Source organism: Chinchilla lanigera, unplaced genomic scaffold, assembly GCF_000276665.1.
Source record: "Chinchilla lanigera isolate Chin_1 unplaced genomic scaffold, ChiLan1.0 scaffold00005, whole genome shotgun sequence".
Classification (NCBI taxonomy): Eukaryota; Metazoa; Chordata; class Mammalia; order Rodentia; family Chinchillidae; genus Chinchilla; species Chinchilla lanigera.
In genome coordinates, this window is record NW_004955406.1 from 12,759,279 (window position 1) to 12,786,259 (window position 26,981).

Consider the following 26,981-nt stretch of genomic DNA (forward strand, 5'->3'; position numbering starts at 1 on the left):
AATGTTTCCCTCCTTTTATCCTTAAAATAAAAAAAAAAAAAAAAAAGAATTCACAAATGGGGAAATGCAGGTAGAAAATACTTAATGGTCGACACTTACTCGAAATAAATATATAGCGCTCTTCTAGATGATTGTTTATATGTCACAAAACTGATACAAAAGGTTTTCTAAACAGAGGGAAATACTTGAAAGATATGTGAGCAATAATTCAGAAATAATCTAGCTCAGTTTTTGTAATAGATTAACAAATTCCACACATAGAAAGCAAATCATCTAAATTCCTGAAGTGAGGAGTTATTAGTTTATTCCTGTATTTCATATATACAGAAATGAATTCACGAATGCTTAAAAAAATTTGCAGATAATTTGCTTAAGAACAGGTGAAAATGCAGAAGCTAAAGAGACAGTTCATTTCTCAACATAAACAAAGGAAAGAATGAAAAGCTTTTTTTAAAAAAGAAAATCAAAGAATAGCTCAAAGCAACAAAAGTGAGACCAAATATATAGGTATGACAAGAAATAAACACTACTGAAACTTTCCTAATCATAGGTGATAGTTTCCAGATTGGAATAAAAAGGTAACATTCATTAAAAAAAAAAGGTCTTTTTAAAGAGTAAAACAAATAAATAAGAGAAGGTAAATGAAGGGACAAAGATATGCCAGGTGAATGCCTTAGAAATACTACATAAAAATATTGATTTGTATTTCATATATTATTTAATGAAGCCAGGACAAAGAACATAATTTCTATAAGCATAAAAATGGACAACTTCTTCAATGAACAAAAATATTAAAGCATTAGTGGAGAACCACTTTTTAAAGTTATAAAATTAGCAAAGACACTTTAAAAATTGTGTTGAAGAGCTACTGGGGAGGGCTGGCCCCTCAGGGCCTGGTGCACGTGGCCGCCCAGGCGCCCGGGGAGGCAAGCAGGCGCCCGGAAAGGCAGGCAGCAGGCGCCAGGGAAGCCACGCACAGACGTTTACTGGCCCTTGGGCTGGCCGCCACCGTGCAGTCTCGAAACGCTATGCCACAGAGAAGCACTGACACAACAGGCCCTCCCGGAGACGTGCATGAACCATCCCAACCTGGAGAAACCTCTGGGAAAACATACCACACAGTGGGTCGCTCTTGGCCCTGCCCTTGAGAGCCAGAAAGGTCCGGAGTCAGTGGAGGAGCAGCTGAAGAACAAGGACTTGGCGGACAGGACAGTACCGACACCCGACGACTCAGAGGTTGAGCTGACTGGGGACGCGGGAGCCATTCAGGAAACCAGGAGGACCTTGCGCAATACCTGGGGAGACCCCCTGGAGGCCATTCTTCCCCTAACTGTGCAGGTTGTGGTGGAGGAGCGCTTGGAGCTCTGGAGAGGTCTGCATCGAGACTTCATGGATTATATGGGTGACCAATATCAGATTTTGAAGAACTGCCTTCATGGAGAAAGTATGTGTCTAGGTTACCTGCCTGGGACACTGCACCTGATGGTGCTGAGACGGACTAGTGGGCCGAGGACTTCATCCACATGTTCCTGCTGCCTGTGTTGACAGTTGGGGAGAGGACACTAAGTGGTTTCAGAATCCCAGTGCTCTGGGAGGTTGGAGAGAACACCCCTCTGCTTTCCTAGACAAGAGGCACTGATAAAGCATACTTCCCTGGATCCCAGTTCAGTAGAGGGACAAACTATTCTTAAAGATGTTTATTACTCAGTCAGCCCCAGATAGTAGAAAAAAGATACAAAAAATGGCTTTTTCCCCAGATAGCTCACTTGAGATGTTAGTAAGAATTGCCTTCTCAGTATTTTATAGCCGTGAGGAGGAGGAGGCCAAAGAGAGAAAACAGAGAAAAAACAGCTGCCTTTGTTGCAGCACTAAGAGAAACAGACCCTAAGTCTGATTCTCGGGGGCCCCAAGACGTAGTCATCAACTACATTCATCTGCTACCACTGTCAAAGACCAGGCCACCTCAAGAGGGGCTGCCCTAAGAAGCCCCCTGGGCCATGCCCTGACTGTAAAGGTGACCACTGGAGGTCAGACTGCCCTCTGAAGCAAAGGCCCCAGAGCTCAGACCCCTCCTACCAACTGGTCCAACAGGAATGAAGGGGCCCAGGGCATACTCTACCTTCTCCCTCTGGCCAGACCATTATCTTCAGGGAGGAGCCCCACATAATCATGACTATAGAGGAAAAAGGAAACAGCCTATTGCTGGACACTGGTGCTAATCTCTCGGTCCTTCTTTTCAATCCTGGCCTTCCTTCCAGCCATCACACCTCAGTGAAAGGAGTCACTGATGAGGAGGTAATCAGCTATTTTTCACAACCCTTAGGCTATAACTACTTGTTAGATCTTCCTTGCATATCTTTGTTTTCCTGACAAACCACTTTGAAGATACCAACGTGTATTACAGCAGCCATTGATAATTTCCTACCAATTTGTCCATAACTCTGTAATGTTTCTATTGTTCCTATGCTATTTTGTAAATGGATGTATGTTTATTACTATGTGGTTTCAACAACAACCATTGAGAATAGTCAGTGATTATTTAATTGATCACTCATGTATAGCTCTATTTGTTTTCCCTAGAAACCACTTTGAAGAAACCAAAGTATAGGACAACAACCATTGATAATTTCCTACCATTTTTGTCTGTAACTCACTATTATTTGTCTATTTATATTCCTGAGAAACTATCTTGAAGATACCAATAGGTAAAATAGCAACCATTGATAATGTCCTACTGCTTTGTAATTTGGTAAATCCCCCTATTATTACGTTATTACTATGTTATGTTCTTTTACTCTTTTAAATAAAAAAAATTTAAAAAATAAAAATGGTGTTCAACATTTATGGATGTAAGACATTATTCAATAAATATTTATTAAAGATCTATTAATGGGGGTCACTGTGAGTCCCTGAGGTAATACAGTGTCATTTCTTGATTCTTCACATTGTTTCTTGTGCCACTGCATTTTGTTCAGAAATTCCTTACCTTTTCCTATGTCTACAAGAATTTTACTTATTCTATCTTCCAGCAGATTAAGTATTCTTATTTCAGTATTTAAATTTTTGATCCATCTTGATTTTATTTTATTACATGGTGAGAGATATAAGTCTACCTTTAATCTTCTGTATATAAATAGCCTGTTTTTCCAGCATCATTCATTAAGAAGCTATTTTTCTTCCAGTATCTGTTTTTGTGTTTCTTTCTCATTTTTTACTTTAAAAAGAAAGGAATAAAAATAAATTAACAAACATGAAGACATAAACAAAACAACACAAAAACAATAAATATGATACAGAATTTCAAACAAGATGATAGAAAAGGGAAGGAAACAGCATATATTTTTGGCCCCATTGTCAAAGATCAGATGACTGAATGTACCTGGTGTTGTTTCTGCATCCTCTGTTCTGTTTCATTGATCCACATGTGTGTTTTTGTGTCAGTACCATGCTGTTTTTATCACTATGGCTTTGTAATATAACTTCAAATCCAGGATTGTGATGCTTCCTGCTTTGTTGTTGTTCCCAGGGTTAGTTTTGCTCTTTCTGGATCTTCTGGTTCCATATGAATTTTAGGATGATTTTCTCTGTTTCTGTTAGGAGTGCTGTTGGTATTTTGATTGAGACTGTACTAAATCTGTATGTTGATTTTGGAGCTATGGTCATTTTGACTACATTGGTTCTGCCTATCTAGGAACAGGGGATATATTTCCATTTCCTGATTTTCTCTTCGATCTCTTTTTCAGAGTGCTGTAGTTTTCACTGTAGAGGTCTTTCATTTTGTTTGTTAGGTTAACTCATAATTATTTAATTTTTCTTGAAGTTATTGTGAATAATATAGTTTTTTAATTTCTCTAATGGTAGGTTCATTGTGGGTATACAGGCGTACTGAGTTTTGTGTATTGATTTTATATCTTGCCAAAATGATTTATTAGTTCTAAGAGTCATTTGGTGGAGTTTTGGGGGTCTTCTGTGTATAGGACCATGTCTTCTGCAAATTAGAATAATTTGACTTCTTCCTCCCCCCTTTATATATGTATATATGTGTGTGTATATATATATATATATATATATATGTATATGTGTGTGTGTGTGTGTATATATATATCCTTTTTATTTCTTTCTATTGCCTGATTGCTCTGGCTAAAGTTTTGTGTTTTCTATTGAACAGAAGTGGTAATAGTGGACAACCTTGTCTTGTTTTTGATTTTAGAAGAATGCTATCCTTCTAAACAAAGTAACTTATTCTACTGATATTTGGTCAAGAATTTAGATTTTCCAATTCTTTCTTAGTTAATTTTGGTAATTTATATAATTTTGGAGTATTAATTTCTTCCAAACTTTCAGTTTTTATCATAAGCTTGCATATTATATTTGATTCAATTTTTTTCAGTCTCTTCTGTCTTTGTGGGGTTATGTATCCTATCCTTTCTCAGCTGTGATCTTTATACATTTTTCTTCCATTTTCTCTCTTAATCAAGATTGTAAATGTATTATCCACAGGTAAAGGAAAACACTTGTGGATGTGGTTATATTTTATGTTTTTACACTTCCTGTTTTGTTAATTATAGTTTCAATCTCATTAATTAATATCTTTTTGTTTTAAAATCACTCTCTAATTTCTTTAGGTAAACATTGACCTCTCTCTCTCTCTCTCTGTCTCTTTCTCCTGCCCTCTCTGACTGATTCTCTCCCTCACACTCTCTCTGTTTGTCTCTTTCCTAAATGGTGAGTGTATTCACATTTTTTGAAGCCTTGTTTTTAGGCTTCATTGTTTGGCTCTGAAATGTTTGTATTTTTACTACCTTTATATAAATTATATACTCATTTTTAGATATGTGTGTATATGTGTAGGGGCATGCATGCATGTGTGCTGTCTTGTAACTGTTGTCTAGGAGTATGTTTCTAAGTTTTTCTCTATCTCCTTTGCTTATATTTTTGGGGATGTGATTAAAGAATGTTATTTAGGTAGTGTCTCCTTTCTGAAGTTTGTTGAGGAGGTTGTTGTGCATATGACTGATTTTTATAAGTGTTTTGTGCATAATGAAAAAAATCCATTTCTAGTCAAGGGAAAAAGAATTGTATCAAAAAGATTTCTTTGAGAGAAATTATTATTAGACAAGAGGAAGGGAACTGGGAAAGATGGGTAGAATGGAAGCTCATGAGGGAGTATCAAAATATGTTATATGAGTGTATGAAAATACCACATTAAACCAAGTATTTTGTAAAATTAATATGCCCTAAAAGTACATTTAAAAGAATTCCTTATTTGTACTACTTACTTCTTGTATATACTGAATTTTCGCTCACTGTAAACACCTAATTTGAAAGTTATAGTACAATTTGTCTATATTTGTACTTCAATTAATTATACACATATATTACACTGAAATAATGTGTATTCCTAGTAACGACTGCTTGATGTACTTACACACTATATTATTTGGTACAAACAGCTTTATCAGTTTTTTCCAATCTTTATAGATTATATTTTATATCATTATATTTCTGTTCAATGCCTTCATATTGCTTATTGTGTTCCATATTTTTAAGTTCTACCTTGTCTACTATTAATATTGCCATTCTTAAATTAGTTTTATTCTTATAACTCAGTAAACAACTTGGCTTCTTTTTTAAACTAAAATATGTAACTGAATGTAGAGAACTCACTTCATTTGCAGTAATTTAATAATTTATATATTTTATTTTACTTCTGACCTATTTTAAATTTATTTTGTCATGTTGATTCTTATTTTGTTCTTTTTTTTGTTGGTGATGTACCGAAAAATAATTGTTTTTCTTTTTCAATTTGAGAGCTGTATACTTTTTACTTCTCTAATATTAAATTGATCATCAGTACATAGTCCCTCTGTTATTACCTGAAATAAAGTATCAATTATTACTCCCATGAATGAGATATTTCTTCTCCTCCTCCTCTGCTGACCTATTTCTCCCAATAATGAGATCCTTTTGCTTCTCTACCGCTCCACCCCTGCATGTACCAGAGAGGAGCTTAGGTACATTTATATTCCTTTTACCCTCTTTAACAGTTAGACTGTTAAAGTTTCTGTTGAAATATGTCTCTTGGACTTTAATAGTTCAATTTAGCCTTTATATTGTGCATTTCTAAATGGTCTTTTATTATTTTTTTGCAGATTTTTATTTCTTACCATTGTTTCCTCTCAATCTTCCTTCACTTTGAACACTCTGTGGGTTCCTTTGGTGCTGTATTAGCCCTCTACCTGCTTGATCAGGTTTTTATCAGATTGGGTATGTGGGTGATATCTTGATGAGTGTAGGATTCCAATTCTTTAAAACATTTTATCTCAGAACTCAGGAATTGTACTAGTCTATGCCTAAGTGATATCCTTTTTCACCAATTTTTCATGAAGTTGTACTTTTGATGAACACATTCAGTCCTTATATAAAACTCAGGGAGAGTTTTTTTAAAAATAGTTTCTCTTTCATAATTACTTTCCTCCTCTTACCATTGTTTTCTTTTTCTAGGACTCCTGGTATTTTTACAGGTTAGGTGTTCTGGGTCTTTCCACTACATGTTTTTCATCTCTGCCTCTTTGTGTTTTTTCCATTTTTCCCCTGGATCTTGATTGCTGCAAATTCTAATCTCAACAGTGATTAGTCTTTACTCCAATTTATCTATTCAATATTTTAATTAACAAGCTTATATCTTAATTTCAGGAAGTCTGTACATACTGTATAGGTCTTCAAGCATTTATTTTCTATCTTCTACTTTCCTCCAAAGTTCCCCTGACTGCTTTTTTCATTCTTTCTCACTCTCTGGCTGTTAGACTCCTTTAAGTGTTGTTTTATTTGCATTTGTTCATTACGGCATAGGTCTAACTGCTGAGTGCTTTAAGTGGACTTGTCTTATATTTGTGAAAAGGCACTGGTATCTCAGTCATTACTGATCAGTGACAGGCAAGTGAGGATAAAAAGAGTAATATAAGGGTGATATACTCACTGTCATCCTCCAGTGAACTGTGCTAGAGAAGGGGGGAAGAGGAAGAGAAGGGAGGAGGAGAAGGAGGAGAAGAAAAGGGAGAAGGAGAAGGAACAGAAGGAGAAGGAGGAGAAGAAGAAGGAGAAGAAGGAGAAGGAGGAGAAGAAGAGGAAGAAAAGGAAGAAGAGGAAGAAGCAGAAGAAGAAAGAGAAGAAGGAGGAGGAGAAGAAAATGATCAGAGTGGAAAAAAGGAAAAGCAATGAGAAAACAAGGGAAGGAAAAGGAAATAGAAAAAACAGAGGGAGAAAAAAAGTATAATTCTGAAATAATCAAAACTGTGATTCTGAAGTCACAGTTAATTCCATAATCACATTCGTGATAAGAGCTATGACCAAAAGGCGAATAGAAATGTGAAAAGCATGAAAATGGAGAGCTGACCTGGTAGGACTGTCAGAAAAGTGATTTCTGAAGAAATGACTGAGTTGAGAAGGAAGGAAGAGGAGGAGTTAATTGTGAAGAGAGATGGGGAAAAAAGCAGCATATTCAAAGGTATTAGGAATAAGTGTGGCACATTTGAGGACCTAAAAGAAGGCCAGTGTGGCTGGGGCAGGAAGAGCAAACTGGGAAAAGATGTTTCAGAGAAAAGTAATGATGGTTGGAAAGTAATGCAGAGACTTGGTGGGCCATCATGGGGACTGTGGTCTCTTTCCTAAGAGCAGATGGCCACTGGCGTCATACTCCAGGGATAAAACACTGATTAGTGTGTTTAGACGATCAGGAAATTTCAGTGCCAAGAACTAATGTAAAGAAGCATGGGAAGCTAAGAGACCAATGAGGAGGCTATTGTAATAGTCCAAGAGAAAGATAATGATGAGCCGGCCACCAGTTTTTTTTAAAAAGGATACTTTTAGGTGGTAAAATGGAAGAGTAGTGAAAGGTGTTTTAAAAAAAAGTTTCTGAATTGGGTGACTGCTGCATGAAATGGGAATACTGGAAGAAGACCAAGGTAGAAATCATCAGTTCAGTTGTTCACGTCAAGGTTCCTTGGAGATACTCAAGTGGAGAAGTCAATAGAAAAGATAACTATGGGGCTCTGGCGCAGGTTAAACAGGAGATACAAAAACAGTATTCCCCCTCCCATCCTAGGGGGAAATGGAGGCTGCTGGTGTGAAAAAGATTCTGAGGAAGAGTAAGGAGAGCAGAAAGACTGATAATCTTGTATACTGTCATTTCGATCTAAATTGGACTATTTTTCTTCGAAGGTGATGGGAATGTGTGTCAGTACCTCAAAAATGATCTTGTTTTGACCTCATCACCCTACTTGTGGAAACCTTTCCTCAGAAAATAATAGTAGTAAATGTGTCAGACACTCATGAATAATATTCATTCAGCACTCTGTATGATAGGAAAAACAAAAAGAAATTATTTAATTATCTAATATTAGGAAAAGTTTACACGTGTCTTATAACTATATGAATGAATGCTGTGCCACATAATTTGATGTCTGTAAAGCTTTTACAGTATAAATAAATGGTTATGATGTAGCAGTAAGCAAAAAAAAATCAGTACATAAAATTAATAGAGCGCTAGAGAGGAAAGGAGGGAGAAAAGGGCAGGAAGAGAGGAAATCTCCACTGTGTGGAAATATATAGAACAAAGAAGTGTAAGAAAAATAAAGTATCTGTTATGATCATTACCATTTTTATTCATTTATCCAGTTTGCAAATTTTCAACATGCGCCTGTGCTGCACTTTATGTAACATTTTATTAGGAAAGCAAATCTAGAAATTGTAGTATTGTCTGGTTATAAATGATAAGTAAAGGCCCCTCAGCCATTAAACCCTGGTTATCAGTCTTTCCATTTCACAGTTGGATGAGCATTTATACTTTGAGCATAGCATAGCCTTTTGAGTGTGTGAGATTATTGCCATGCATTTAAAAGTTTTATGAGCTATTTATTTAATTAGAGCTGTGAAACAGCGTCAGAAAATTGATCTAATTACCAGGCAACAGCAATTTCTTCCCCAGAGCACAACTCCCAATCAGATGGCCCACGGTGGACAATATTATGTTTGTGTTTCCTTTGCTTATTTAATTGTTCCATGGTACAAACAACTGTGATCCCTTTAAAGTGAGTTTTAAAAAATTATGTAATAAGTACATATAGGAATTTACTAATTATTTTAAAATGCAAGGCATTTTTCTTGTTCTTGTGTTTTTCTCTTGAGTGATTGTTAGAGAACTGTCTTTTGGAATGTCATTTCTATTGTCTGTAGTGATACAAAAATCACTCTTAATTTGGTTCAAAACTAAAAGTATGATTTATGTTTAACTCCAGGAATGTATACAAAGACTATCGTTTCCTGGAGCTGGCGTGTGATTCCCAGGAGGACGTGGACAGCTGGAAAGCATCTCTGCTAAGAGCCGGGGTCTACCCCGATAAATCTCTAGTGAGTTGCAGCTATCTCTACTGTATGCTACGTGCTAGAGAAACTTGTTTTTCTTTAATTTAATTTAGCAAACTTTTAACCGTCCTTTTGTTTATTCTTGTTACATCGTTTTCACAATGCTTTTGCTTTGTCGTGTTTCTATTTTAAAAAGTTAACCAGAATTTTTTTTAAAAGCCCTACTCTGCCATAAAACATAGCCACCCAATCTCAGACCAAGAGAAAATTTTCTATTTAAAAATTACTTTTCTCTCTGTCATTCCGTAGTCGTTGTCTCATTAATGCAAGGAGTACATCATCAATCGTAATGCCAATATTCTATATTTTTAGAATGTACTTAGTTTTATAAAACTCTGCTTCCATTAGGTATGCATTGCTCTGGCTAGTGTCATCCTGAGTGAGAAAGAACAAAAAATGGCTCTTCCCACTTATCTTTATTAATATACTTCAAGTGTCTTGGAGGCACTTCTCTCATTCATGTTAATAAACAGAACTTGTCTCTGCGTTCTGTAGAAGAGGTAATATTACACAGACTCGTCTGAACATACACTTTAGGAGTCCTGCCCGTCATGTGTCCACACACCACTAAACACACTCTACAGATGAGCAGATCTCTCTCCTCACGGCTCCCCCTGAGTCTTTATACTGTCCAGGTTTCTCCCTAGAACTAAAGTACTAAGATTGAGTCCTGAGGACTTAGTCTCCCTTGACTCTTTTGGTGCTTAATCATATCATAAACTGATCATGTTTAGATTGAGTTCTGTCTAGGCTCAAAGTAGCTATAAAGTCATTTCAAGAAAAATCTAAGATATGGGCTCAATGTAGGACAATGGAAGATTTCTGGGGAAGGACTTCAGGCCTGCCCACATCCCTTGGGTTACATTGAAACTTAAGAGTTTCAGATGTATAAAGGATTAAGAATTTCTGCTAAAATGTTCCCTTTACTGTTATTTTTGCTCACACACACACCTCCTAACCTCATTCCATCCTATGTCCGTCTGGTTGTTACCCAGTGCACCTTCCACAACATGCCCTGTACTCTTTTAATGAAAATTAAATATGATCTTTTCATAGTGATGCTGAATTACAGAAGCATCTGTACACTATTTTCGTAATTATTGTCTGGCTTTCCATCTACTGTGTGTGCACAGATTTGCATAGATATAGACCACTGTATAGACTACATATGAGAAATCATTTTGGACTACCATTTTTACTTTTGTTTTCAATCCTAATTATTATTACTCTTATCAGTATCCACTGGTGGATAGTGTTTAATTTCACACATATCATGTATTAAAATGCCTATATACTTAATTTTGTATTCATTTATTCCACAGAAACCTTTTGAGCTCATGCCTTTTTATCATTCTGGGCACTGGTGAGAGATAAAAACTAAGGTCCTTTTCCCATGGAGCAGACACTGACCATGTGGATGAGTAACTCTAATTATATAGACTTGTTCAGGGCCATGATCATTTCTATTTTAAAAAGTTAAATAAATTTAAGGGACGGACAGTGAGAGTAAGAGGCAGGTGAGCTATACGTTAAGAAAGATAACCGGGAAGGCCCTCTGAAGAGCCAGCACTTGAGTAGGCGTTTCAAGGAAAGTAGGTAGTCCGGGTATGAAGGCACGAAGGCGGGGATTCTTGGCAGGGGCAGAGCAAGAACATAGCCAAGGTCATGCGTGTCTTAGAGGAGCAACAAGAAAGTCTGTGTGTCCAGAGCACAGTGAGGGAGACAGACAGGTCAGCTGGTTTTCAAGAGAGTGGTCAGGGGCCCAGCAAAGGAAATGAATGGCATTTCAGATTTTATGTGAATGAAATGAGATGCCATTAGAGGATGTCAAGCCAGTTAATACCATGATAAGATTTACATTTTTTAACGCACGTGATGACGAGGTATTATGAGAAGTAGCAGAGGGTGGGTGTCTGCAAATTCCAGATGTTCACGTACAAGCTGTGACATCTTAGGCAAGTTACTTACTCATTGTACACTTCATGATTCTCATTTCTGAAATGAGGATGACAATTTCTCATAGGGTGGCTGATAGGATCCCATGAAATAAAGCAGGGGAAACATTGACTAGGGCAGGCCCAAGCGATCACTCTAGTTTCATGTACAATAATACTACTAATAGTTACTACTGGGAATAGAAATATCATTTTCATTACAGATAACTTTCTTTAACAGCTAGAGGAAGGTTAAAATTCCGTGGTTATTGTAACACAGCCCATGGAGATCATAAATACTTTATGCCATTTCCTCTTCCATATATGCTTGGTGATGAGTTTGTATGTATGTATATATGTTTGTATATATGTATGTGTTTATGTATGTATCTTCCTTACATGCAACCATAGTGTGTGTGAAAATGGTTAAGTCATGATTTTGTAAATTAGAGCTATTCTAATTGCATTACACAGTTTTCTATTTAAGGAGATTATTTAATATATTTTCTATAAATGGAAAACTGTCATGGAGTGCAAAATTATTCACTTCACAATGGATTATTTTTATAAACCTGAATTTTCTTGTATCCATAGCTCTACACCAAGAATATAGCCTAAATACTATTTTCTATTTTTTATCAAAATACTCATTTATAAGCAGATCTAGATATGCCCCAGACAGTCTGTTTTCTTTGCACAACATTTTCATTTGTTTATAAACATGCATTTGGTACAATTGCTTGGAATATCAAGACAAAGAAGTTCTTACTGCACACCAGAGACAAGACAGGAAATTACACTTGGCAGTGTGCCAAGAGTGATGCTTTTCTCAATTTTCATCATAAACAGGATTCACATTTTTTATGCACCACGTAGTCCTACAGATCATGTTAAAGAATGGCTTGACTTTCACATGTTTAATGAAAGCTAACTGTTGAAATCAATCAAGTAGAATGTTTATCTACAGAGCTGATTCTGTTAACACTCTTAGATTTGTAGGAAGAATCAGTTTTAGGTAGATATTCCTCATTTAGAAACATTTGACAAAATCAAATTAACCACATAATTGATGCCTCTAAGTTTTTAGGGCTTTACAAGTGTATCATTTTGCTTCTTTGTTGATAAGCCATCAGTCAAAAACAAATCTGTCACTCACTACCCTAATAATGAAACATGTATGTATCATGCATGGAGATGAATTTAAATTCACAAGATTCTGCTCTCTGCACAGATACTTCTGTTTTGACTGGAAATAAATTTCCACATACATCACTTTTTAAAGTTCTGTAAGTTTGACATCAATTAGATAAGGAGCTATCACCTGAATTTGAATAAATTGATGTTTGGGGCAGATTACTTTTTCTGTGATCTTAGGTACATATTTTTAATAACGGTCATCAATATATGTTTTTCTCTCACCGCCACATGACAAAATATTCTTAAGTCATACATATCAAAATGTTCTGCTGTACTGTTTCCTTTGTCCCTTAAGCCATTTGTCATGATGTTTTTTTAAAAAATTTATTTCTCTTTCAATGTACTTCTTTTCCTCCCTTCTTTTCTTCCCTTCAGGCATCACTAGTCTAGTGGAGTCCAGAGACTCAAAGCTGAAAAATATACAGTACCTATTTTATACAAATCCCACAAGTGGAAAAAAGAGAGTAGTTTTTACATGATAAAAACTGCAGTGAATATCTCCATAAATGCAACAGCCTATTTTCCCTTGTGAACTTTCTAATCACTTTCTATTTTCTCATGTGCAGTTACTAATTACTTCCACTATCTTAATCTTTCTGGATTCAAAAGAAAAATGCAGAATTCTTATCTGAGCCATAGAGTATGTGCTCCTAAAATGGAAATGGGTACATGACTCACTTTCCTACTGTGTGAACGACTTATTCTGTGACTTGCAGAAAACTTCTCTAAGCCACAGCTGAGCATGTTATCAGCTACAGCATACTTCTGAACAATCTCAACATTTTAAAAATATATTTCAATCTGAATGTGGATTTAGTGCAGTTTTATTTCTTTTATTACTATTCTCATGGCCATTAAGTTGAAAATATAACTACAAAAAAGTCTTATATTGTTCAAGAAGTATATAGGACTTTACAGGTTTCAAAGTAAAGATGTTTTATAGTTATTTTCACTGATGAGCCTGAAATGCAATGTGTGTGTGTATGATGTCAGTAGAGGCTACGATGAGAGACCTCTTAACAGATTTTACTGATGCATTACCGATATTTTTTCTATACATGTGATTACAAATAAATATGTATTTGGTTGAGTATCTAAAGAACATGATAAGACAAACAACTGACTTTTGTGGCACAATTTTGTTGGCTTATAATAGGACTAGTATGTAAACATTGAGGAACTCCAAGTTCAAATTCTTTGAAATGTACTGTGTGCAGTGGATGTAGTAGATTTTAAGTCAGATCCACTGACATTTGAATCCTGACCCTGCCATTATTAGCTGTGCAGCCGAGGCACCTTACTTGACCCCTGAGAGAGTTTTTCTTCTCTGAACTGAAAGTAGCCACTCCTTCCTCAGACAGAGTGATTTTATAGGGTTAAGTAAAGGTTTTATGCATCACAATGAGCTCAGTGCCTTCAGCGGAGTGAAAGTATTCATGCCACATGGCCCTCACTGTTATAATTCACTATCATCCCTGTGTCCATGGAGCAGTAATTCTGTTTAGTACTTACCATTGCTTTAGAAACTGCCAGTGGGATTTGGGTATGTGGGGAGAATTTCTTCATCTGTTGGCTGAGGAGGCTGGGTTGTTTAAAGGGAGTCCTGGTGCTTCCTGAGGGGACAGGCCAGCCCGGGAGGCTACATGGGTCAGGCCAGGGTGAGCCCAGGGCTGTCAAGGGAAGTGAGAATTCCCAAGCCTGTGCTCAGATGCTGGCCTGCCGGCCATCTGAAAGAAGCAACCTGAGACCCGAATATGCCCTGGAAACAATTGGGTGCAAATTCAGCTATGCATATTTGTTATGTCAGACACGTCAGAGCTTTTAAAGAAGTTTATATGAGCTGTATACACAGGAATGGTCCTCCCCTATTGACTGTTATTTCTTAAGAAATGTGACAGTAGAGCTCGGGGTGCAGCTTAGTGGTAGAGCGCTAGCCTAGCATGTGTGAGGCCTGGGTCTGATTCCCCAGCACTGAAAAAAAAAAAACCTCACAAGAGAAAGTGAAACACTGGAACTTCACTTCGCCTCTGAACTCAGGACTCTCCCAGCCATAATTGATGCTTTTCGGACTGTTTCGTGGGTTAAAACCAGCTTGCAATGTGGTCCTTTTGGTACTTCAGAAATTCCTTTCGGATAGACTCTTAGCAGTGAATTTTCATCTGTGTCAAATAGGGAAAAGAATCTCTTTATCAATTTAGGGGGGGAGAAGACGAGGGGCCGTGGGCCTCCACAATATTTATTAATGCAGTGATAACTCCTCATATACATGTATGTAGTAGTACACTAACGCAAGATTTTTAAAAACCCATGCCCTTGACTTCATTCTTAGCTTTTTCTGCAGTCTGGCACACAGGGCAGCTACATCCTTCAGCGGGAGTACTGTCAGGGTCCTAAACTCAAACTGCTGTGACCCACAGCCATGGAGCAACTTATAAAGCATTTACAGTTCACCATTCATGAGTGCTCTGCCCCTCGTAGAATAGAAGATTCGGAAACGATTGAATGAAATGAGAAATGGCCAAGCCACACCATGTCCTCCGCTTGTGTTTCAGGATTAAGGCCTCCTACTCTGTGACATCATTGTTGCCACTACAAACAGAGCCATCTGCCACGGAGCAGGGAAGCCAGTCATCCCCTAATGTGCAAAAATACTTGGTTAAACTCCTGAAACTTATTTGGTAGATCAAAAGCTGCAGGGTGTGGAATGCAATAAACCCCATCTGTTTGAGGTATTTTGAGCAATATTGTACTTCTTGGAAGAACCAGGGCCCTATTTTTCTCTAAAATAATTATTTTACTTGTGATAAAACCCCCAGTGATCTCTTCATTACCTTATTGAACAGTTGGCATAATCTTTAGAAAGAATTCATTTTTTTCCCCTTCATCCATTCTTAGAGCATTATGTCTCAGATAAGCTGGCGTGTTAACGATTATCTTACGGCAACTCAGTGCCAAAAGCTTCTCCACACTCTTCTGTTAGTGCTTTGTTTATGAAATAGGATGGACTTGGTGGCCCCTGGTGGCCCCTGGATGAGGCATTTCCCCAGTCACCAGCTGGCATTGTTCTCCAGAAAACACACTGTCCTGGGACTGCTGCCTTAGCACTCCCTCCGAACATTTCTGTATGGATTTCCCCCTCCACGTCCTCAACTGAAAACTAAATGCCACATCTCCGGGCGGACCTGTTCCTCCACGCTGTCCCGGTCTCTCCCACCGATGCGATGCACGCACTTTGCTCACAGCACTCTGCTACTCCACGCCTCACCGAGGAATTCCTCCCGGGCCCCTGTGAGGAGACTTCAGATCTGTTCCTGGGCCGTATCCCATCCTGTCTCCCCCACAGGATCTGACCTTGCAAGGACTCAGGCTGCCCTGGGAGTAATGAATCACCGTTTTATTTTTTTAGGCCATATGTGAGTTAAATTGTTTGATATAAATCATGCACTCGCAGCTCCAGCTTGAAATAGGAGAGCCATTTGCCTGCCGCCTGCCGCTGGCTGCTCTGTCTCCATCCAGGGTGTCGCTTTTAGAGATGACTACATTTTTGTGATTAACCTTTCCAGTCCATTTTCTTGAATGTGAACCAGTGTTTATTTTGGCGGCAGGCCCACTATACAGTCTTCGTTTCCCATGCCAAGCCAAGGCAAAACTCATAATTTACAAAATAAAGGAATGGTACAGATCGAGGTCATAACTTGGTCCGCTTATGCCGTCTCCCCAGAGCCACCCACCCCTTTCCTCTGCTGCCTTTGCCTCCTTTCTTTTTTAATTCTACCTTCTTTGAAACCAAGGGTGCAGTGTTTGTTTAAAGATGCACTGGCTGATGGAATTTTCCACTGCTTGGCATGTTGGAGGAGGGGCCGTCAGGGAAGGGCAGGCCAACATACTAACTGCTCTGCTTTTCATGCTAGCAGCTCGCTTATTACCGATTCAAACCAATTCTTTCTGGCCAGGTTCCCATACCCCAAGTATTCGGAGTCCAAAGAAAGGGGAGAAATCTCTGTCATAATTTCTGATGTTATAAACGTATGATTTCAGTTAGCCTCCGTGGATTCTGGGACTTGGCCTTGAGCTCTGGACGCTAGATGTACATTATGGGATGTCAGTGAATATTCAGATGATTGGTTTTGCTTCTGCTCTGGCAAGAGAAATCTTGTAATTTTAAAATAAATTTATACTTAACTTATATTTTCTTTTCTTCCTTACGGCTACTCGCACAGGGGAACAACAAAGTAAGTTCTCTGTCTTGTTGTGGTTCTTCTGTCTCCCCACACCGGCTCGCTCCCGCATGTCTTGCCCTGAGTGTTTCCGTGCACGTTTGAATGACCGTAGGCTACGACAGTGCAGGATTATACGAGGTGTGCAAGTGCAGGGGGAAATATGTGTTTGGATGGCCATAAGGAGCTTTTTCTGTTTCGACCTTTTGGAGGGAAGATTTACGTTCTTCAGGGCTGGGGATTGCACAGTTCAGGGAAACTCTTATTAGAAGGAATGAGACCCACACCGACAGCAGAGATTAGGGAGGTTTACTAATGAGGATTCTTCTGCAGAAAGGGTACCCCAATCTGATGAAATTTAGGGCAGTCGAAGTTTCTGACCAAAAATCAAAGCTCTCATGTTAATGTGCAGTTATAAAAACCCAAAGTAGAGTCTTAAATAGCAGTATGGCTGGCTTCCTTGGCGAAACTGAACTAGACCAGTCCGCTGGCTTTGAAGGTGCCTTAAAATGGAAGGAGGAGGGTGGGGTCAACATTTGCCTTGGCTTCTGCGCCCTGATGTATTCCAGCTGGGCGGAGGGCGGAGGGCGGAGGGCTGGGAAGTGGTGGGAGAGCAAAATGTGTATGATAGATTTATGAAAACAGGCAACACACATGAATGGTGGAAATTATTTTAATGTTGCCACAATAGATAAAAGCAATTTAATAGTCCAGAAGGTTGCTAAGTACGTTTAAATTTTAATTCAACCTTTCCCAAAACTAGAGTTATTTTTCACTCAGAAGTAGAATAGTACAGAAGATCATCTTAAATTTGGCAGAGTGATTAGTTTTCTTATTTTGTCTTTTTTATGGGGATAGATTAGAGCTTTTTCCTACCAGGTAGCCCACTTAAAATGGGCCTCAGTGAGTACAATAAGAATTGAAAGGAATCTCTTATATAAGAGTTGGGCTGCATATTTAAACCAGCTGGAATTCATCAAAATTGCTATTCCAAAGCCATACATATAGAATGTAAAACAAATGTGGGAAATCTTTTGCAGTTTAATTTTATGGAATGTGCTATTATGGAATAAATTGACATCAATGGTTGGTATTGAAAACTGTGTAATTTATAAATTTATATCTTGATATAACTGCTATAATGCAAGTAATAATATTTAATAAAGTTAAAGTATTACTAGAAAAACACCAGGCAGGCATTTATAAAAGAGTAAAGAGGTGAGCTCAAACCATTTAAGGTAAATTAAAAAAAAAAAAAAAGGTAACTTATGAAACTGAAGGTTTCTACAAAGTAAAAGTCAGTATTTCTAGCTAAGACTGCTACTCTTAGAATAAAACATTTAAACAAATTGTTTTTAAGCCCATATTTTAGTTCTTACGCCATATAGTGTATTTCAGTTCTTAAATAGTAAGTATATCTAATCCTGCTTATTTGCATCACCCTGTCTCTGCCCCGAATTTCATGTGCTTTTTGTTGTGTTTGCAAACAAACACAAACACTTAAAACAAAGCACCCCGGGGCAAACCGTGACTGTATTAGTAGGAAGCCTGGACACGCTGAATGAAGATTAGGGAACTAGCTGCTGACATTTTGGAAAGGTGCTAACTCTTAGACGACTCCAAAAGCATTTATGATTTTTCTCTATCTTTAGTGATTCGTTGATGGCTTAAAAGTATTTATAAACTTTCTAAAGACAACGCATTTCTATGGCAGAAGTCATCCATTTGTTGTGTCTTGCTTGATCAAGTTCTTCTGCTCAATACAGTTTACTGATTAAATACAGTAAACAATAAAACTCAAAAGTTCTGAACTGTTGCCTGTGAAGGCCACTTCCAGGATGATGTGAGATGCCCTGCAGGGTCTCAAGGGCTGCCCAGCCACCGTCTGCGTCATAAGCTTGTATATGTGCTGTGGGGGATCTTGGGATGCTAGAGGTCTAAGTGTTGGCAGAGGGGCCTCAAAGATGCAAGTGATTTTTAATGGAGGGGTGGATACTTTGGAGGTGCTGATATTTATTGCCTTATTTCTAATTGCTTACGTTATGCATAAGTGACAATTTGTGGAAAATACAAAGCTCATACTTTAAAAATATGATTGTTATACTGGCCATAGACTCTGGCATGAAAAAACTCTCCCCAAATCACAAGCAGCACATCTGCATGCTATTTTCCTGTAGCTTAGAATTTCAGTATAAATGGAAAACACTGGAATGCAAGCTGTGCTGTCTCCAGAGTATAGATCTGGATTCTTCAAAAGGAGCATATGAGATTCTTTTTTCCCTTCTCATGTGGGAACGCTTGCTCTGAGTTGTCCCCAAGGCAACGTACCTGACTTGCCTGCCCTATACATGAGCCGGCTGTAAAGTGTGACACGTTTCAGACTCACAAACACTAATTGCTTCTTTAGTGCATGGCATTTTATTATTGAGGATACTAACCAGACTAAAGACAACGAAGTCTGCTCAATTAGTGTTTCTTTAGATAAGCAGGACTGATTCATCTTCCCAGATTCCTTAAGTGGGATCCACACACACACATATGCACCCATATAAATCAGGGTGAATAGAACAACACTGTGATTTGCTTTCTGGGTGACAGCTACATTGATGTACTTCATTCATCTTTAAATTACGCTTACAATTTGGGAGCTAATCCTCTAAGCTCTAAGAAAATGAACTTGAATAATAGATGCATATTTAGATTTATGTTATGATCACACAGTGGAACAAACCACCAAGGTTCACATTCCTCTTTGAATAATATTATGTATTTTGTTATTTCTCCTTAAAAAGCCAATTCTCCTTTTGTGAGGAGATCACAGTTACTCAGGGAAAATTTTCCTTCCAGACCTATTACTTATTTTTCCTTTTGAAAATGTTTTTCTGTTGGCATAGTGACACTCTGAATTTCTTAGGGGAGAGTCTATCTCCTCCTTAGATGGGTTTCCCTGGACTGCGGAAGTCAGTGTCTTCATTAGAAAGACCAGAATCCTGGACGTCCTGCGTCAGTTGAGAATGTGAAAAAATATATTCCGTAACAAAGAGGTTGTTTGGTTTTTATGATTTTTTTGTTGTGTATAAATGTAAATTAGAATGTCATTTTCAAACCTGAGGCCTTCAGGTAAAACTCAAACTCCGTGTTTTGTCCTAGAGAGAAGCCATGTATTTTCTTCATTAATTTAATGGCTTTTCTTACTGAACATATCTAGACATTTAATGGACTTTTAGTTTATTCCTTTATTAAAGAGTTTTGTTTGAATGTCTTTGATGTTAAATTAGGTAAACTGAAGGTAGACAAAAAACTTAAAATATAGATAATAAAATACCTAATAAAAGATTTCAAATTTTTAATGATGTTCATACAGAAACACAAATAGTGAAAATGACTATACTTCCAAAATTGCTGTACAGATTTTTTCCCCCCCCTCTGGTACCAGGAATCAAACTCACGACCTTGCGCTTGCCAGGCAGGTGCTGTGCTGCTGAGCTAAATCCCCAGCCCCTGCTGTACAGATTTAATGCAATCCTGATCAAAATACCACGAGCATATTGCACAGAATTCGAGAAAACAACCCTAAAATTCATTTGCAACAGGAGAGACCTAGAATAACAAAGGCAATCCTGGGCAACAAAGGCAAGGCAGGAGACATCACAATCCCTGACTTGAAATTATACCACAAAGCGACTATGAAAACAACGTAGTACTCGCAAAAAAACAGGCCTGAGGATCAATGGAACAGATTATCAGAAGCAGAAACAACTCCAAACATACTCAGCCACCTTATCTTTGACAAAGGAACAAACACATTCACTGGTAGAAAGATAGCCTCTTTAATAGATTGTGCTGGGAAAACTGGCTTTCCTATGCAGAAAACTGAAACTAGACCCATGTCTTTCACAATGCAATAAACTAAAATTGAAATGGATGAAAGACTTGAGTATTAAAACAGAAACACTAAATCTGCTGGAAGATAGAATAGGTTGAACTTGTCTATAGCCATAGCACCCTGAACACACCTGATCTTGTCAGAATAGGTTGAACTCTTCAGGACATGGGTGTAGGCAAAGACTTTACGAACAAAACACCAATCACACAGAAAATTCCACAAAAAATCATCTGAGATCTAATCTTATTAAAAAGCTTTTGCACAGCCAGAGAAACCACCAAAAGACTAAAGAAACAATCCACAGTGTGGGAAAAACATTTTGCCAGCTGTTCCTTAGACAAAGGACTAATATCTAGAATATATAAAGAACTAAAAAAAAAAAAATTAGACCCCCCCCATATTTAAAGACCCAGTCCAAAATGGGGCATCTGAAATGAATAGACATTTCTCAGATGAAGTACAAATGGCACATAAATATATGAAAAATGTTCAACATCATTGGTCATTCAAGAGAGACAAATTAAAACAATGCTGAGATTCTATCTTATTCCAGGAAGAATAGCTATTATCAAGAAACTAACAAATGACAAATGCTGGCAGGGCTGTGCCAGAAGAAAACCCTTCTCCACTGTAGGTGGGAGTGTAGACTGGTGCAAACACTGGAAATCAGTGTGGTGATTCCTCAAAAGGCTAAAACTAGAGGTTCGATTTGGCTCAACTATTTCCCTTCTTGGTATCTTCTCAAAAGAATTAAAAGCATCATACCATGGCAATATATGCACACCCATGTTTATAGGAAAGAAGACAAGAAAAAAGAATAGAAGGAAGAATAGAAACAATTTTTTTAAATAAGTAAGGGAAGAGGTTGAAGGGAGGGGGTTGGGAAAAAGAAGCAAGATATACTATGTACAGATACAAATTCCTTATCATGAATGTTATCATTGTGTGTATCTAAAATGCACCAATAAAATAAAAATTTTAAAAAAAGAAAATACCCACATCATATAGGAAAAATTATGTCAAGGTTACAAGACATAATTAGTTGCCCATTCAGCTAACTTTAAAAAAAAAAAATTAAAAGTTAGGTGAGGCAGTGCACGCCTGTAATCCCAGAACTCAGGAGGCTGAGGCAAGAGGATTGTTCCCAGTTAAAGACCAGCCTGGGCTACATAGAGAGTTCAAGGCCAGACTGAACTGCAGTGAGACCCTGTCTCAAAAAAAAAAAAAAAAAAAAAAAAAAAAAAGAAAAGATTTAAAGAGTTTTAAGTTATAGAAAAAAAACCCTACCTACTCTTTTCCTTTGTAAATCTTTTATTATCTTTGAAAGAAAGATTTGCAGTCACTAATTTAAGTCACTTTACTGGATTTCAATCTTTTTAAATTTAAGAATTCTTATATTTCCTTCAGCAGAAGTATAAGGTTGACTGTACTACTTGGAGGAAAGGATCATTTAAAAAGAAGAAATAGAACAAAAAAGGGCCAAAACAGAATTATACAGTTACTGATGACTTTCCTAGTCTCAAGTCAGGTAACGTGAAATAACTGTACATACATTACAGGGCCTTGATGTCTAAGAAGGGAAAAAGTCAAATTTTAACACTTGTTTTTACAGCATTTAGAAATACTTCCATGATCCCTCAACATATTCAGCAAGGCCAATGGACACGTGCAACCACAATTAGTGGGAAAATTAGTTATTGCCTACAATTCTTATTTTGGTCACCTGCTAGATTCTAGGAGCCATTTGCAAAGATAGTTTGCCAAATTGAATGGCACCAAAGTGTATATCAAAGAGCACAGAACTTAAACCCATGCTGATTTGTTATGTCTTTTTATGTCAGACCTTCATCTCTCTAAATAATTCCCCTTGTTCATATGGGAGACAGTCTAGACACCCTGGGCAAACCCATCTTCACAACTTGGCAATGTCTTACTGAAGATGTGTACTGTAATCTTGGTCCAAGAAAGAAATAGACCAGTGTCATAATGTATATTTCATCTGATATTTAAAGAGCATTACTGAAAGAACAGCCTAAGCAGTTTAGGTACAGTCAGCTCAATTAGGGTTGCTTTTCCTTTGTTGAGTAAGGTACATATACTTTTTGCTAATTTTCTTAAAAAATCTTTGTCTTTCCCCTAGACTTAAGGAGAGTCCCCATCTGGTTGACTAACTTTATGCATAAGCCAATAAGGATATCATTAAAGTTAAAAGAAAGGATGAAAGCTCACTGGCCTCAAAGTGTTATTTTAGTTCCATGCTCATATAAAAATCAATTGTCTTTCAATTATTACAACACCAGAAAAGCTTTGGTTTTGTTTTGGCAAACCAACACTAAAAATATTGTTATTGCCTAAATTTTGAACCCCCAAACTTAATCATAACCAGTTGGACAGTTCATCAGGGATAGAAAACCTTGAGAAATGGATTGGAATCCTTATTGTGTTCCAAAATACATTGGTCTTGCCAAACAAGCTCTATAGAGAAGGAAGACTGGGTCTGATGCTCCAAAGTCTCATAATGGGTGATAGTATGGGGAGTTCTGAAGGGTAGTTGTGGGTTGATTCATATTTTATTTTTTCTATTGTATCCAAAATGGAGTGACTTCTATCTAGTTAGTGGGAACTCATGTGTTAGCCATCATAGCTGTTTTGACATGTTTTTCTTCATAGTATTGTAGAATCTCCTGATTGTATGCTTCACTACATTTTTAATGGGCTTGGTTTAACACTGCTCCCAAAATAAAAGCAATGTTTAGGCCTAGTTTGAAAACACATTATTATCATCAGGTGTGATTTTAGAAGTTACTTTGTGGGAGCTTCTTTGAAAATGTAGGCCCTTGCCAAGCATTTTTATCAAAAAGTAAGAATTTGTTTCTTTAGTTAATTTATCTTCATATGGTTACAAAACTATGTAGTGGAAATCATACAGCATAGTTATAGAACTGAAAGTTTAAAAACCTTCTCACTGTCTTTACTCTGAGCTGGACAAAAAGCAAGATGAAAGGATATAAGTAGCCAGATGTGGTGCTATACACCTATAATCCCAGCACTCTGGGAGGCTGAGGCAGGAGCATCACAATTTTGAGCCCAGCCCATGCAATTTAGTGACTCATCAAGACTCTGTCTCAAGATAAAATGGCTGGTTGTATAGCCCAATGCAGAGACCCTAAATTCAATCCTCAGTACTAGGAAAAAAGAAAACAGAAAGAAAAAAACAGAAAAAAGATGAGATTGGTATAACAAATAGGCTTTATTCAAAAGATACACAAAGTAGCCCTATCCTTTAGTTCCAGGTATAGTTACCTATAGTCAACTACTGTCCAAAAGTATTGAATGGAAATTTCCAGAAATAAACAATTTATAAGTTCTAAAGTACATGCCTTTCTGTGTAGCATTATATATGAGGTCCTAGCACTTTCGGTCCTACCCACTACATGAATGGTCTTTTTGTACAGAGTATCCACACTGTATATATAACCTGCCCCTTTGGCACTCAGAAGCTGTCTCAGTGATAAGGTCAACTATCGAGGTATCAGAGTGCTTGTGTTCATTATTTTCCTCAATAATGGCCTCCAAGTGCAGTAATAATGATGTTGGCAATTGGGATATACCGAAGAAAAGTCATAAAGCTCTTCCTTTAAATGGAAAGGTGAAGGTACAATATGATACAAAGAGGGAGGGAAGGAGAAATGGGGGAGAGAAGAAAAGAGACAGGAAAAAGAGAGAATAACTTGTATTATAGTACTTATTAGAATTATAATATTTTATTATTTTTGCTGGAGTTAATCTTTGACTGTGCCTAATTTGTAAATTAAATTTTACCAAAGATACAGCAGAGAACACTTTTTACAGTGTTCAGTACTATGCACAATTTCAGACATCCTCTGTGGGTTCTGCATTATGTCCCCTGTTGTCTCGGTTACTTTCTCCTTGCTAGAGCAAAATACCTGACATCCACAACTTAAAGGAAGAAAGGTTTATTTTACCTCACAGTTTGCTGAGGTTTCAGTCCATTGTCAGCTAGCTCCAAGGCAGGGCAGCATGGCAGAGGGGCCTGGCAGAGGAAAAACAGCTCATGGCAAGTCAGGTAGGAAGATGGAGGGTAGATATAGACATAGACAGATATAGATATAAATATAGATATAGATATGATCGATATAGATATGGATGCAGATAGATAGAGATAGAGATATCCAGGCCACCATGACCCATGTCTTCCAACCAGGCTTCACCTCCCAACATCACACCCAGTTATAAGCCCATTAGTGGACTAATTCAGTGTTACATGCCATAGCCAGTACCACATACCCATGACCCACTCACCGCCTAAAAGCCCTTCCTGTGAGTACGTGAGGCTTTAGAGAGACATCTAGATATAAGCCATAGTACCTGTGAATAAGGGAGGACTACTATAAAGGTGCGTAATGATCAAATGAACTATGAAAAACCAAAGAAAGAATACCTCAAAGATACTGCAGATCCACTCTAGAAATCGATATGGAGTTCCTCAAAAAAGTAAAACTAGAAATTCTGTTTGATCCAGCTGTCTCCTTTCTAGATATCATCCAGAGAGAGGTAAAACATCCTTTTTCAGTGATACATGCATACCCACACTTCTAGCAGTACAATTCATAATAGTTAAGTCTTTGAAACATCCTATGTGTTCATCAGCAGGTGAATGGGTAAAGAAAGCATGTTATTGATACACAGTGGAGTACTCTGCCATAAGGAAGGATAAACTTGAGCCATTTGTAGGAACTGGATGCACCTTGAGAGCATTAGGTTAAGCGAATTTCTATCATCAAAAAACTCAACCAATAACAAATGCTGGAGAGGCTGCGGGGCTGTGGGGAAAAGGAACACTTCTCCAGTATTGGTGGGAGTGTAGACTGGTGCAATCACTGTGGAAGTCAGTGTGGAGATTCCTCAAAAAACTAGGATTAGCGGTCCCACTCAACCCAGCTATTCACCTTCTGGGTATTTTCCCAGAAGAATTGAAAACATCATACCACAGGATACATGTGCACTCATGTTTATAGCAACACAATTTGTTATAGCTAAGTTTTGGAAACAACCCAAATGCCCATCAACCAAGAGATGGATAAAAAAATGTGGTATTTTTATACAATGGAGTACTACTCAGCTGTAAAGAAAGATAAACTCAAGGCTTTTTATAGGTAAATGGATGTAAGTTGAGAATATACTCATAAGTGAAATAAATCAGACTCTCATGTGCAAACATCATTTTGTCTCTCTTGTATAAGAAACTGAAAGAGTAAGTAACATCCAGATGGTACAATAGATATTGTGAAAGGGAAAGAAACTTCTCAAAGGGGAAAAAGAACTGGGATGGGAGAAAGAAGAAAAGGAAGGAATATATATACATATATATAAGATAGCTAAGATAATTGCACTACTAATTTCTAGTAGTTCATTGCAAGGAACAGTTAGTGTTTATATTGTTTGATCAATCTTACATGCCTGTATCTGGTAATATGAGGAACTACTTGGAAGATAACAATATGCAATATAATAACCATTGTTAATTTCCTCTTATTTTGTTTTGAAATTCTATATCATTTTTATTGATTTTTTATTCTCTTTGAAATAAAAAATTAAATGAATTCAATTAGACATATAAGTTCAACTATCACATGGTTTCTCTTATATGAGAAACCCAAAATAGAAATAAAATCAAAATAAAAGATAGATAATAGGAAGTAGTGAAATAGATCTTTTTCAGATAGGAAGGAATCGAAAGATGGAGGTAGGGTGGGAGGTTTGAAAAGTAATTGAGAGGTGTTATGTACAGGTACTAACTTCCCAAAAGGAATGTGATCATTGTGTAATGCAAACGTGTACTAATAAAACTAGAAGCTGAAAAAAAACTGCAGGACCATTTCATACCAGTGCAATAGCGCATATTTAACAAAAAGTGAGTCACACAAATATTTTGGTTACTCTAGTAGTCTACTAAGAACGCAATAACATTACATGTAAAAAAATATATATCTTAATTTAAAAATATTGTGCTGCTAAACATTTCTAATGATTATTTAAGCTACTGGAAAAATGTTACCATACATTTGCACATCACAGTGTTGCCCCAAACCTTCAGTTAAAAAAAAATATGAAAAGTGCAACAAAGTAAAGCACAATAAGATGATATACAATTGTATAGCAAATTTTATACAAAGCCTTATCTACTTATTGAGAGAAAACTTCTCCAAAATGGATCTAAAAAGAAATTAGTGACTCCCAGCCTCAGGGTTTCCCGGAAGGAGGGCTTCCGGCGCACAGGGAGCTGCGGGTGGGGAGCGCCAG

At 37.3% G+C, this 26,981-nt stretch overlaps 1 protein-coding gene across 5 annotated transcripts in view; it reads left to right on the plus strand.

Moving 5' to 3' along the window:
* The window catches only part of Dnm3 (dynamin 3), a 535,700-nt gene that overhangs the window by 413,796 nt on the left and 94,923 nt on the right, over positions 1-26,981 (plus strand). For 3 of the 5 annotated variants that reach the window (XM_005374853.2, XM_005374856.2, XM_005374855.2), the window contains 2 exons: positions 9,297-9,408; positions 16,775-16,786. In XM_005374853.2, coding sequence (XP_005374910.1) covers positions 9,297-9,408; positions 16,775-16,786 — 124 coding nt within the window. The remainder of the gene's footprint in view (positions 1-9,296; positions 9,409-16,774; positions 16,787-26,981) is intronic. The other 2 variants (XM_005374854.2, XM_005374857.2) reach the window with 1 other exon arrangement.